This window comes from Hypanus sabinus, chromosome 8 (assembly GCF_030144855.1).
Source record: "Hypanus sabinus isolate sHypSab1 chromosome 8, sHypSab1.hap1, whole genome shotgun sequence".
In the NCBI taxonomy this organism is placed as follows: domain Eukaryota; kingdom Metazoa; phylum Chordata; class Chondrichthyes; order Myliobatiformes; family Dasyatidae; genus Hypanus; species Hypanus sabinus.
Window position 1 is genome coordinate 56,410,060 of NC_082713.1, and position 14,537 is coordinate 56,424,596.

General features: G+C 38.2%; 1 protein-coding gene across 2 annotated transcripts in view; it reads right to left on the minus strand.

Annotated features, from left to right (window-relative positions):
• brcc3 (BRCA1/BRCA2-containing complex, subunit 3) overlaps positions 1-14,537 on the minus strand; it is a 29,478-nt gene that overhangs the window by 7,572 nt on the left and 7,369 nt on the right. For both annotated transcript variants that reach the window (XM_059977237.1, XM_059977236.1), the window contains exons 2-6: positions 12,559-12,679; positions 11,900-11,986; positions 4,173-4,261; positions 3,538-3,593; positions 3,038-3,169 (exon numbers count right to left, since the gene is read on the minus strand). In XM_059977237.1, the coding sequence (XP_059833220.1) occupies positions 3,038-3,169; positions 3,538-3,593; positions 4,173-4,261; positions 11,900-11,986; positions 12,559-12,679 (485 nt within the window). The remainder of the gene's footprint in view (positions 1-3,037; positions 3,170-3,537; positions 3,594-4,172; positions 4,262-11,899; positions 11,987-12,558; positions 12,680-14,537) is intronic.

Here is a 14,537-nt window from a genome sequence, read left to right on the forward strand (position 1 = left end):
CAGACAGTGATGCTCCTGTCAGAATACTCCCCACAGTACATCTATTAGAAGTTTTCAAAATGTTTTAGTTGACAAGCCAAATCTCTTCAAACTCCTTATGAAATATAGTCACTATCTTGCCTTCTTAATAGCTGGATTGAAATGTTGGAACCAGGTTAAATCCTCAGAGATCCTGACACCCAGGAACTTGTAATTGTTCACTCTTTCCACTTCTCATCTGTTTATGAGGATTGGTTCATCTTTCCTTGTCTTACTCTTCCTGAAGTTCACAATCAGCTCTATCTTGCTCCTGTTGGCCCTCTCATCTCCATCTGAGATTCTAGGTTGTATCATCAGCAAATTTATAGATGGTGTTTGAGCTATGTCTAGCCACATAGTCATGGGTGTCGACAGTAGAGCATTGGGCTAAGGTGTGGCAGGTGTTGATTGCCATTGAGGAGGAGATATCACCAATCTGCACAGATTGTGTTCTTCTGGTTAGGAGGTCAAAGATCCAATTCAGAGGGGGTATAGAGCTCCAGGTTCTGTAACTTATCAATCACGATTGTGGGAATGATGGTATTAAATGCTGAGCTATAGTCAACGAACAGCATCCTGACATAGGATGATCTCAGGCCATGTGAAGAGGCATTGAGATTACATCTACTGTAAACATATTGAGGTGATAGGCAAATTACAGTGGGTCCAGGTCCTTGCTGAGACAGGAGTTGAGTCTAGCTATGACCAACCTCTCAAAGCATTTCATCACCGTAGACGTGAGTGCTACTGGGTGATAGTCATTAAGGCAGCTCACATTATTCTTCTTAGGCACTGGTATAATTGTTGCCTTTTTGAAATAGGTGGGAACTTCTAACCATAGTAAGTGAGAAGTTGAAAACGTTCTTGAATACTCCAGGCCTTGCTTGGCCCAAGTGTTCAGAGCCTGACCAGGTACTCCATCGGGGCCTGCCGCCTTGTGAGGGTTCACTTTCCTTAAAGACAGCCTAATACCAGTCCCTGAGACAGAGATCACAGGGTCACCGAGTGCAGCAGGGATCTTCATAGCTGTAGTTATATTATCCCTTTCAAAGCAGGCATAAAAAGCATTGTATTCATCTGGTAGTGAATCATTGCTGCCATTTGTGCTATTGGGTTTCGCTTTGTAGGAAGTAATGTCTTGCAAACCTTGCCAGAGTTGATGTGCATCCAATGTCACCTCCAACTTCACTCAGAATTGTCTCTTTGCCCTTGAAATAACCCTCCACAAGTCATATCTGGTTTTCTTGTACAGACCTGGATCACAGACTTAAATGCCACAGATATTGGTTCATCCACGGCTTTTGGCTTGAGAATGTACAACAAGTTTTTACAGGTACATACTCATCCACAGAGGCTTTAATGAAGTCAGATTTGAAGATGAATCCTTGAATATAGTTCAGTCCACCGATTCAAAGCAGTCTTGTAAGCAATCCTGTGTTTCCTTGTCCATACCTTCTTGGTCCTCACTACTGGTGCAGCAGTTTTCAGTCTCTGTCTATACTCAGGGAGTAGAAGTACAGCTAGGTGATCAGACTTTCCAAAGTGAGGGCATGTACCAGTAGGGTAGGCATTCTTGATGGTTGGTCCAGTGTGTTGTTTCCTCTGGTACTACAAGTGTCTTGCTGATAGTAATTATTAAGTAATTTTTTTTCAGGCTGGTCTAGTTAAAATCCCCCAAGTGATGATGAAGATATCAGGGTGTGCTATTTTATGCATGTTGATATCATTGCCTAGATCATCTAATTTCCTATGTGGAATCTGGCGAGAAGTACTGCCACAATTAGCAGTATAGAATGTTGCCGTCGTTTTTAAGCAGCAATAGCTTATTCAATTGCATTAAGATACTTTTATTAACTGTACAGACCTTGGAAGCAGTTGTGATTCTCAGCTGTATCAGGCTAAAACTGGAATATTTCTCACAAAATGGTATGTTTATTGTGCGTGTGTGTTTTAAGTGACTGGCAGAAGCAGCATGTAAAGTACTCCTGACATGTAATAGTTTTAAATTGGAGCCCTTCCAGCTGTATAGGACTAACTTCAATATTTTTTCCATATTAATAACATACATAGTAAAAAAGATAAATCTAGAACTCCAGAAATGAAAGTAGATTGAAAACACAGGTTAAATAATTACAAATATATTTATGTGGTCAAAAACCTCCAATTTATTTCAAAACATGGATATAAAAATTGTTGCGGTGTCATAAAAATAAGACAAATGATCAAAATCTTTCCCAAATGGATGGGTTCTGATTAACATCTTAACAGAGAAAAGAGGAGAAATGAAATGATATTTCAAATTAGAAGTTCAGAATTTAAAGTCTGGGCAATTGAAGGTCTGCTCATCTGGTGGAACAACTACATTAGGAGACGCCCTACAGTTTAATGAAGATATTTCAGAATTCTGCAGGATAGATGGGGATTACACAAAGACAGATATGAGCAAAACCATAAAAGGACTGGAAAATAATGGTGAAAATGTTAAAACCTTGGTGTACTGAAGAGCAACTCCACCATGAACGGTTCCAAGCCTAGCTATGAAAGGAGGAGGGTTGGGCATAGGGCTAGCAACACCATCCCATAAAATCCAAGTGCTATAGAAACACCAACAGAAACTCCAAAGACCTCATTCCTGGGCAAGAGGATGGGCTACACCTGGTGACAACTTGAAAGACAACCCCAAGATAGAGGACTCTGGCAAGCTGCTGTCAGTGTCCTAAGTCCCAGCAGGGGTGATGGGTTTAAGAAGAAATACTGAAGAGAGTCAGCAAGTACCATGGTACTGAATCAATGACAGTTTGTACTTTTCAATATGGGCAGCAGTGTTTTGCATGAACTCAATTATTTTGAGCAGAGAATGAAGGAGGTAGGCCACAAATGTTTCAGAATAGACAGGACAAGAATCAACAAAAGGAAGTGGGTGGTGGTTTCAGCAGCATGCATAGCAGAATACATCAAAATTACAGAGAGGGAGATATGTAGTGTTAAGCTAGATGTCGTATTTCATTTATAAACTTGCCTGTGAATTCTTCTATAAGCATCCTGCTCTTCCTGACAAAGAATTTTTGGAAGTTCCACAGCAGATTCCAGGCACACTTTGCCAATAGTTTCATGTGGTACAACATGAATAGGGATTTCAATTCGTTCATACCTGAAATAAAATTATTTTTAATATTAATAGAGTTCTCCTGTTTTTCTGGCCCATCAAATTAATTTAAGAGACTTATAATGCTTGTGTAGTCCCCAAGATTAAAGCAGAGCCCTAACAAATTTATATATTTGAGAACAAGTCTTCCTCTACCTTCTGCTTATTTCATACCTGAATTCAATACCTGGCAGAGAAAGCAAGTCATTAGATCCAGAATGAGTTACTGTGATCTGAAAGGAAGAACATATCAAATGTTTCCATTCCTTCACCTGGCATTCCCTCTTATTAATAACCTTCATCAGCTCACTTTAAGAAACAAATTCTTTAGTAAATATTATGCTTCTGAACATTACATGTTTGATTGTACTTACTCAGAACCTTTCTGCGCTTGAATCGACTGGAAACATGTGTAGAGAACTCGACCAGTCTGAAACAAATGACAAATTCAAACTATTATTTAAACATGGTATCTTAATTCTCTATGTAACCAGCAAACTATTAATTACGTTTTATTGTAACTGCATATTAAAATATGGGTGTATCTTAAACATTAACTGATCAAACATACACGCTATTTACGGGGGCAATACTGATCATAAAGGAAAGCAACAGCTCTGCAGCTTGGAATGGAGTATAGCACAGCGGAAATCAAAAAAGCCTCTTTTGTTCTTGCTTCCATATTCAAATCCATAGAGACTAAAGTAATGGAAGCACCTCTCCTTCCGGCAGCTGGAAGAATTTGGAATATTATCAGCCCAATTCTATATATATCAGATAATCATCAAGATCAATGTTTGTTTTAAGATCATAGACATCTAACTTGTTATTAACTGCAGATATATTTTTATGATATGTTTTTAAATTAGGCTATCATTAGCAAAGATTGCATAATGTCTTTCTATAATCCAGTTAGGAGCCAACAATAAATGTAATGGCTTTCTCTCCATCTTTTTGAGAAAGCACCATACAGGAATAGTACACAAAAAGAGTATAAACTGATATAAACCTTGGTGTTCTTGTCTTCAATGAAACAGGAAAAGATAAGGCCCACAAAACCCTGGTCCATCATCTGGTACATGGCCTGGGTTCGGACATCTTATAGAGAAGAGAGTAAGAAAATAATTCAGTTTCCTGAGCAGATTATTCAATATGTACACTATCCTGGTAAATAAACTAAAAAGACCTCAAATTACTGCAGGCAAAATTCTTCAATATAGTTTAGATCTGAGGTGGTGTTGTAGGAATAAAACTAAAAATTTACCAACAAGGTACATATTTAATCAAGACTAAAGTGAAACAGTTTATTTGTAAAGATAACTAGGAGCTACCCGCTCCCAGGCAATCACTATATAAAAAACATGAAATGAAAGTAAAAGGGTGGTGGACTGGAAAGAAGTGTTTCACTTCATCTTTCAAACAGAAACTAGCAAAATATTGAAGCTCTAATAATTTTAGAAAATCTTTCACAAATAAAACACGATGAGGAAGATCACTGATGTCATTTTGAGTAAACACAAAACCATCAAAAATGACAACTTCCTATTGATTCATCTGATTCATTCTATGAATTTCATCAAGCATCTAAGTGTCAGTTAAATAACTTGAGTCAATTAAACAAAGCAGCAGATTTTGTGACGAGTTAGTTCGCCGGTTTTCTGTGCGCGGTGTCAGATGTGGGAGGTCTGTGAGACTCCCAGCCTCCCTGACGGCCACATCTGTGCCAGGCACGTCAAGCAGCAGCACCTTAGGGACCAGGTTAGGGAACTAAAGATGCAGCTTGATCTTCGTCTGGTCAGGGAGAGTGAGGAGGTGATAGATAGGAGCAATAGGCAGATAGTCGCACCAGAGCCTTGGGAGACAGATAAGTGGATAACAGTCAGGAGAGGGGAGGGCAGGAGTCAGAGGCTAGAGAGCACCCCAGTGGCTGTACCCCTTAATAATAAGTACTCCTGCTTGAGTACTGTTGGAGGTGACGTCTTACCTGGGGAAGTTACAGTGACCATGCCTCAGGCATAGTGTCTGGCCCTATGGCTCAGAAGGGTAGGGAAGGGAAGAGGAAGGCAGTAGTGATAGGGGACTCTACAGTTAGGGCGACAGACAGGTGATTCTATGGACACAGGAAAGAAGCATGGATGGTAGTTTGCATCCCAGGAACCAGGGTCCATGATGTTTCTGATCGTGTCCAATGAGATCCTGAAGTGGGAAGGAGAATAGCCAGAGGTTGTGGTACATATTGGTACCAGTGACATAGGCAGGAAAAGGGAGGAGGTCCTGAAAGCAGACTACAGGGAGTTAGGAAGGAAGTTGAGAAGCAGGACCGCAAAAGTAGTCATCTTGGGGTTACTGCCTGTGCCATGTGACAGTGAGCATAGGAATAGAATGAGGTGGAGCATAAATGCATGGCTGAGAGATTGGAGCAAGGGCAGGGATTCAGATTTCTGGATCATTGGAACCTTTTTTGGGGCAAGAGTGACCTGTACAAAAAGGACTAGTTTGTACTTGAATCCCAGGGGGACCAATATCCTGGCGGGAAGGTTTGCTAAGGCCATTGGGGAGAGTTTAAACTTGGATTACTGGGGGGTGGGAACCAAATGAAGAGACAGAGGAAGAGGCAGATGGCTCAGAAGTAGAGAAAGCCTGAAGACAGAGCGACAGGGAGGTTAGGAAGGTGATAGAGAAGGGACGCACTCAGACCGATGGTTTGAGATCAATGTTCCCTCTAATTTTTAGTAGTCAGTAGTCAGTAGTCAGTGTGCACAAAAATCTTAAGCTGTGCAAATTTTTTTCCTGTGACAAAAGTATGTGCACACTGAATACGCACATGGCTCAGTTTATGCAGGTTTACAAAATATTTGACATAAAACTGAACAAAATAACATACATTTTTAAGTCACTCAGTTATTTTTTCTCTCCCGTCTTTAGCATTTACCCATTCTTTGTAAACTCTATCAAGACTAATAGAACTTCCATCTGATTGATAGCTTTTGATTCTCATTAACATATCCAAATGACATTCACCTAAACGGTTTCTCAGCTTGTTTTTGAGTTGATTCATTAGGCTAAAACCTCGCTCACAGTCCGCACTAGACGCAAGAAAGGTTCCCCCAAGGTCCATCAACTATGCAAGGTCGCAGAACTGTTCATTTTGAAGTCAATTTACTTGCCAAATGACGCTTCAAAGGGTCAAGTTTCCAAATATCATTCCACTTCTTTCCACTAGCAAATTCTCCAGCAACTTTCACATCACGACAATACAAATAGATAACTCCAGTTTCCGAATCATACATAAATATTTCTCATAGCTGAACGTTCACGATCTCATGAGCTTTCGGTGTAGCAGTTTCTACAATTTTGTTAAGCCATTCAACTTTAAAACAAATTTGCAGTTCTTTTGCGCTTCAATTCAACATAGTGAATCGATATTTTTTTCAAAAACTTAGTAAGCTATATACAGGATTTGAAACAGATCATTGTAAACTGTACAATATGAACACTGTCCACCAAAGATGGCTGCCGCCGTGATGCAGCTGTACAAACCGGAACAGGAAAGGTGAGGTGACATAAATTAGTGACCTGCATTGTGGTATTTGTAAAACTGACTAACTAGTTAACAGAAACATTTAGCTAAAACATTATTTTCAATAACTACAATTATTAATTACTACATTATTTTAGGTAATGGTGGTGGAGGCAGATACAATAGGGTCTTTTAAGAGACTCCTGGACAGGTACATGAAGCTCAAAAAAATAGAGGGCTAAGGGTAACCCTAGGTAATTTCTAAGATAAGGACATGCTCGGCACAGCTTTGTGGGCCGAAGGGCTGTAGGTTTTCTGTTTCTCTGTCTAGGAAATCAACAAAAATGCTCCAAAGGGGCTCAGTGAAAAGTGAAGCGAGAACACTAACAGTTTCTGCTGTATTAAATTGGTAGCCAACAGGAAGTATAGAATCATTCTGTAGACTAAACACAGGGTGCTTTATTTCAATTTCTCTCTGCATCTTCATCTTTGTTGTCAATCTCACTGTCATGACCAATGTGATTCTGATCTGTTACACTATTATAACAATGCCTTGATGAACAGTATCTCATCTTCCATCTAGGCAAATTTTTAGACTCAATAACAAATGTTACAACTTTAAGAAACTTGCTTTCTATATTAAACAACTCAAAGCCGACATTGCTTTCCTTCAAGAAACCCATATTCGTTGTTTTGATAACTCCCGGCTTCTGTCAAAGTGGGCAGGTCAGCATTTTCATTCATCCTTTGCCGCTAAAGCTAGGGGAGTCTCCATTTTTATTAACTCAAATATTCCTTTTGAACTCCATAATAAAATATCTGATACAAATGGCCGTTTTATTATTGTTTCTGGTAAACTATACAACACTAAAGTTGTACTAGCAAACCTGTATACCCCCAATTTTGATGATGTTAACTTTTTTGAACATATTTTTTTTCTCCACTACCAGACTTAAACTCATACTCTCTTATACTGGGTAGTGACTTCAACTGTTGGTTAGATCCTAATCTGGATCGATCGTCCTCTGTTACCAGATCACCTACTAAACCTGCCTTAGCTATCCAATCGTTTCTCTCTAATTTTGGTATCTCTGATATATGGTGTTTCCTTCATCCTACTGAGAGAGATTATTCTTTTTTTTCACATGTTCACCATACCTTCACTAGAATTGACTATTTCTTACTCAATAACCAACTTATCCCATTGGCCTACTCTTGTGACTATCAGAGTATACTGATTTCTGATCATGCCCCAATTACTCTCTCGCTGAACTTTCCTGGTCTCCCTCAGAGGAATAAACACTGGCGGTTTGATTCAACTTTATTATCGGATGATGATTTTTAAAAGTTTATTAAGGATCAGATAACCTTTTATTTTAACACTAATACATCACCTGAAGTGTCATCCCAGATTGTCTGGGATACCATGAAAGCATATCTGAGGGGTCAAATAATCTCTTACACAACAAGTCTCAACAGAAGATCCTGTGCAGATTGATTAGATCTCATTAACCAGATTAAAGAATTGGATCAACTATATGCTCAAACTAAGAACCCTGAACTATACAAGAAGCGTGTTGAACTCCATACTAAATTTAATCTTCTGTCTACTCAACCTGTCGAACGCCAACTTCTCGAAAGTAAGAGTCGCTTTAACATTCATGGGGATAAGTCTGGTAAATTTCTAGCCAATCAGCTGAGGCGTTCCAAAGCCAAACAACATATTACAAAGATCCGGAAGGAGAACGGAGACTTTACATTGGATCATTCAGAAATTAATGACGCATTTAAAATTTTTTATTCTCGGCTTTATTCCTCTGAATCTTCAAATGACAATATCTCTGCTGATCAATTTTTAAAGAATCTGAATATTCCTTCACTTTCATCTGATTCTAAAGCCAAACTTAATGCACCTATATCATCAGAAGAAACATCTTTTGCAATTTCTGCACTGTCCTCAGGGAAATCTCCTGGACCCAATGGGTTCCCTGTAGAATTTTATAAATCATTCTCTTCACTTCTTTCTCCTCAGTTACTTTCAGTATTATCTGATTTGTTTAATTACGGCAAATTGCCACTCTCTTTCAATGAGGCATCTATTATTCTTCTATTAAAAAAGGGCAAAGACCCAACAGAGTGTTCCTCGTATAGGCCGATTTCTTTGCTCAATGTTGATGTAAAGATCTTAGCTAAAGTTTTGGCTCATAGATTAGAAACCGTTATTCCCTCCATTATCTCTGATGATCAATCAGGTTTTATTAAAAACCGTCTCCCTTTTTTTAACATTTGGCGTTTATTTAATATCTTATACTCACCTCCAACTGGGATTCCTGAATGTGTTATTTCCCTCGATCAAGGTTTCATCTCTTGGATCAAATTGCTGTACCTGTGTCCTACTGCTTCTGTTTTAACTAATTTTCAGAAATCCCAGGTATTTAATCTCAAACGTGGCACCCGTCAGGGATGCCCCTTAAGTCCCTTTCTCTTTGATTTGGCTATAGAACCTTTGGCGATAGCATTTTGAAATTGTCTTGAATTGACTGGGATCTGGAGAGGGGGTGTTGAGCATAAAGTTTCTCTTTATGCTGATGACTTATTACTCTTTCTCTCAAATCCGTCTACATCCTTACCTCCAATGTTTTCACTTCTTGACCAGTTTAGCCAGATCTCTGGCTATAAACTTAATTTACATAAGAGTGAACTTTTCCCAATTAATAAAGAAGCACAAGAATTAACATTTCGTGATCTCCCTTTTAAAGTAGTCCATAATCAATTTACTTATCTTGGAATTACAGTCACAAGGAAGTTTAAAGATCTCTTTCGTGAAAACTTTGCCAATCTTTCATATACTATAAAACAGTCTGGTACAATGGTCACCTCTATCTATGTCTTTGGTAGGTCGTATTAATGTTGTTAAAATGTATGTTCTCCCCAAATTTTTATACTTAGTTCAATCTATCCCAATTTTTATTCCTAAATCTTTTTTTGATTCCTTAGACTCTATTATTTTGTCATAACTGTGGAAGAATAAGCTCTCTAGAATTAATAAAATCCATCTCCAAAAATCTAAAAAAGAGGGTGGCATGGCTTTACCTAACTTTCGTCTATATTATTGGGCAGCTAATATACGTTGTGCTACCTTTTGGTCTTTCTTCCATGGCCAACCCAAGTGTCCTAATTGGGTGGCAATGGAGTTGAGCTCCACTAAAGAATTATCTATCTCTGCACTTCTTGGCTCTGCACTCCCTAGCAGTCTGTCCAGATTAATAGCTAATCCTCTAGTTAGACACACTTTGCGTATATGGGCTCAGTTTAGGAAATGCTATGGTTTCCATGGTATTTCCGTTTCCAGCCCTGTCGTACATAATCACCTTTTTTTACCTACCACGTACGATTCAGCATTCCAGGTTTGGTATAGGAAGGGCATTAGTTGTTTTGAAGATCTCTTCATTGATAATCGCTTCGCTTCTTTTCAGCAGCTCTCTGTTAAGTTCAATCTGCCCAATGTTCATTTTTTTAGATATCTCCAAATCAGACACTTTATTGCTCCTTTAATTCCTAACTTTCCTGAAATGCCTGCGAAAAATGCTATGGACTTATTCCTTTCCATTAATCCACTAGGTAAAGGTTTAATATCAATTATCCAAGTCAAATTAGCAGCCTTACGACGGGCCCCTGTGGATAAAATTAAAATGGCATGGGAGCATGATTTAAATACCTCCTTATCTGATGAGAGCTGGGACTCGATTCTCAAATCGGTTAACTCAACCTCTCTTTGTGCTCGCCATTGTCTTTTACAGTTTAAGATTGTTCATAGAGTCCATATGTCTAAATCTAAACTATCTCGATTCTACCCTGACATTCGTCCGCTCTGTGATAAATGCAAGAGGGGCGAGGCCTCTCTCATTCATATGTACTGGTTCTGTCCTAGCTTGGAGAAATTTTGGAAAGATGTCTTCACTACGTTATCGTATATTCTGAATCAGCAACTAGAACCAAACTCCTTAATTGCTTTGTTCGGTTTCTGGGGCGAGCCAGATTTACGTCTGAGTCCGACCAAATGCTGAATATTATCCTTTGCCTCTCTCCTGGCTAGATGCTTGCTCCTCCTTAGATGGAGAGATGTTGCCCCGCCCACTCATGCTCAATGGCTTAACGACATTATGGCCTGCTTGGACCTCAAAAAAATTCATTATTCAGTTCTTAATTCAAACCTAAAGTTCCATAAGGTCTGGGGACTTTTTATCGAGTACTTTCATAATCTTCCTCTTGATTAGGGTTTTTTTTCCCTTTTCGGTCCCTTGCTTTCAGCTCCTTTTTTTCTCTGGTAGTAGGCATCACTATCCTCTGTTGCTAAGTGTATTCACAGTCTGGGAGTTTGATTGTCCTGATTTATATTCTCTATATTGTGTTGTGGTTGGTCTGAAGTTTTTTTTTGTGTTGTGGGGCTTTGTGAGGACACTAAATTTACTTGTCTTCAATTTAGGTGCTTTTTTTTTTAAATTCTCTTTCTCTGTATCATATTGTCATTGTATGCTGAATTTTGCACTGTGTTAATGTTCCTCATTGTGATTTAGGGTTTTTTAATCAGTAAAATGTATAAAAAAACTAATAAAAAAAAAGAAACTTGCTTTCTAACGGTATTAGAACTGGCTAATCTACCTATGATATTGGATCAGTTTTTACTTCCTATCAGGCATATCCTACAGCTCTGTATTTTGAAACTTTTATATTCCACTGTTTAAGTTCTCACTCTCTAATAGTGCTCATTTTATAATATGTATTTACCTTTGCTCAAATCCTCTTTCTCTAACTGCCCACATAAACCCATGCACCTGACGAGTTAGCTTATATCTTATTGTCCACAGTGAACCTGGCCTCACTTATCAGAGATATTATTCCCTTTGTTCTTCTTTACCTTGTCCCCACCCTCTCTGCAATTTAAAGATAATTTGTTTACTGCTTTCCAGACTTTGACCGGAAAGGTCAACTCTGTTTCTCTTTCCAAAGGTGCTTCCTGACCCATTGAATGTTTCCAGGATATACAATGAAAGATAAATCAGTAAGTTAAAATCCATTCCAGTGAGCTGTCAACATCTACAGAATTGAATGTCAGTGAGGTGCAAAAGACACTGCAAACAAAGAATACTTTAAATTGCTTGCACAAGGCAAATCAAACCATGGTTACTCATTGTGCAATTCAGTCATTCACTTACCTACATGTGAAGGCCATACAGTAATATGTGGATGAGAATGATACCATCCCACCACTCTCATTGGGTGACCAGTCATATCAGCTAATCTGTGCAAAATCTAAGTTAAAGATAATAAAATAATGTCATCTAACTTTTTTACAGACATTCTTCCAGAATCCTAGAACACTATTATTTTCCAAGTCTGCAACTCTCCTTACAGCTTTCCTACTGTAACACCTTAATGTACATAAAATGTAAACTTCACTGATTTACATAGAAAATGTAAGAATAAATGTTTTTGAATAAATTTGACATTAATTTCTAGTGTTTTCCAGAAAACTTTAAAAATTGTCTGCATCATATTTTGATTTTATTGTTTAATACGAGTTTATCTGCATCCTAGAAGTTTTATTCAACAAATAACAAACTTGTTTATACCTAAAATCTCTCCCCTTACTGCCCATCAAATGTGTACTGTATCCCAACTGGGGCTATCCGATGAGGTTCAAAAGTTCCTCATTCCCTAATATTTAGCCACCTTGTGAAAATACTGGAGAAAAAATCTTACAATATTTGTAGCAGATAATTTGGCACATTCTGGAAATAAATAACAAGAACATGTTGTGAAACAGTGAACTTTTCACAATAGCAATCTCCACCATGCAAAAACTGAAAGGATATCTCGGCTTCAGTAGAGGCTGCAGAAAGTTGCTCTGGAGAAATTTCCACCCGATCTTTGCGCTTATCTGAGCGACGGAGGATGATAACAGAATGTATGTGAACAATCCTGCTTGTGTCAACCTAAGAAAATGTGAAGAAACTCATTATCTTTTATTTACTTCTTAAGTCTATCACAGGTGTCACACTGCACTTCGTTGTATAAAGTAGACTCACAAATAGCCAGAGAAACAAAAATTAATTTACGAGTTAATAGATAATCTGCCACACAATGATTCTTGTACAAAATAAGAACTTTAGGATCAGGAAGAAAATATTTTCATGGATAGAATGGTTGATGAGCATGACAAAAACAAAGCAGGGATAATCATTTTTAGCTGGAAAGCATTTACTCGTGGGCAATGAAAAGGACCAATACTGGGAAATCAGTTATCATTAATGTCTAGAGAAATGGATTTACTCTACTCATGTTTGCTGATGGTAGGTGAAAAACATAAGCATTGCAGAAGATGTAAAGTATCTACAGAGCAAAACAGAGTATGAGAAGAGACAAAAGGTAGCAGATAGAGTATAATGTCAGTTTATTAATTTGGTTAAGAGTAGTAGCAGAATAGAGGAATACAGATGGTTCTAAGTGTACAGGTACATAAATTGCAGAAAGTTAACATGCAAGTAATTGGAAAGGCAAATAGTATGTTGGCCTTCCTTCAAAGGAGATTGAACTGTAAAAGTAAACAAGTTTTGTAGCAATTGCACGTTTTAGGTAAAACCCTGCAAATGGCCACCACTGGATACATGACCACACCCAATAACCATTAAGTACAAACATGTGCACACAAGTGTATATGAAATGAGATCAAATTTAAATTCCTGTGGCTTTTGTACTTTCAATCTCCATAAAAAGATGCAATATTAAAGTGAAGTATAAATTTATTGGACTGATTCCTGGGATGAGTGCATTATTGCGCAAGGAGAGATTCCATTAGATAAAGCTATGATCAGTGAAGTTCAGAAGAATGAAAGGTGATTCTCTTCATACAACACTCAGTGTTCATTTAACAAGATGGTTGGATTCCTGTAAACCTCCAACTATTTCATTTTCTTACTATAATGAGATAACCAGAATTAATCACAATATTCCAGACAAGGTAGGAAGAGGGTTTTATAAACGTTCACCATGACTTCCTTGCTTTTATATTGTATGGCCTCTATTAATAAAGCCCAGAATTGAGTATGTCCTGGAATTTGCAATTATTTGTACATACATAACTCCAAGTTTTTCTGCTCCTGCAACCCACATCCTTACCACCCAGGCCATGCTCTTTTCTCGCTGCTGCCATCAGGTAGAAGGTACAAGAGCCTCGAGACTCGTACCACAAGGTTCAAGAACAGTTACTAGCCCTCAACCATCAGGCTCTTGAACAAAAGGAGACAGCTACACTCCTTTAAGGACTCTGTTATATTGTCAATTCATGCTTGCTATTGATTGCTATTTGTAATTGCGCTGTTTGCAGTTTACAGTTCCTGATGTTTACAGTTACTGTTCTATAGATTTGCTAAGTACACCCATAGTAAAGGAATCTCAGGGTTGTAATGTGGTGACATGCATGTACTCTGATAATACATCTTACTTTGAACCATTTTAGATTACTCTATATCACAGGTCCTCATTCTTCCTCCAAAACTGCATCTCCTTACATTAAACTTCATCTGCCCCATGTCTGCCCATTCTACTAATCTGCAGCTATCCCAATTCAACCTATTACAATCCACTCACACGATTCACATGCTGCAAAGCTTTGTGTCTGCCACAAATTTAGAAACAGTTAGTTGCATTCCATGTCAAGGTCATTAATACAAATTAAATATGATCTTAAAATTAATCCTGGGAGTTGTACTGTGCCTTATCAGTGAGCAGGATTCATTAGAAAAGATGAATAAAAATAAGGCAGAGGCAAGCGGAGCTGCCAATGTGTGAGTG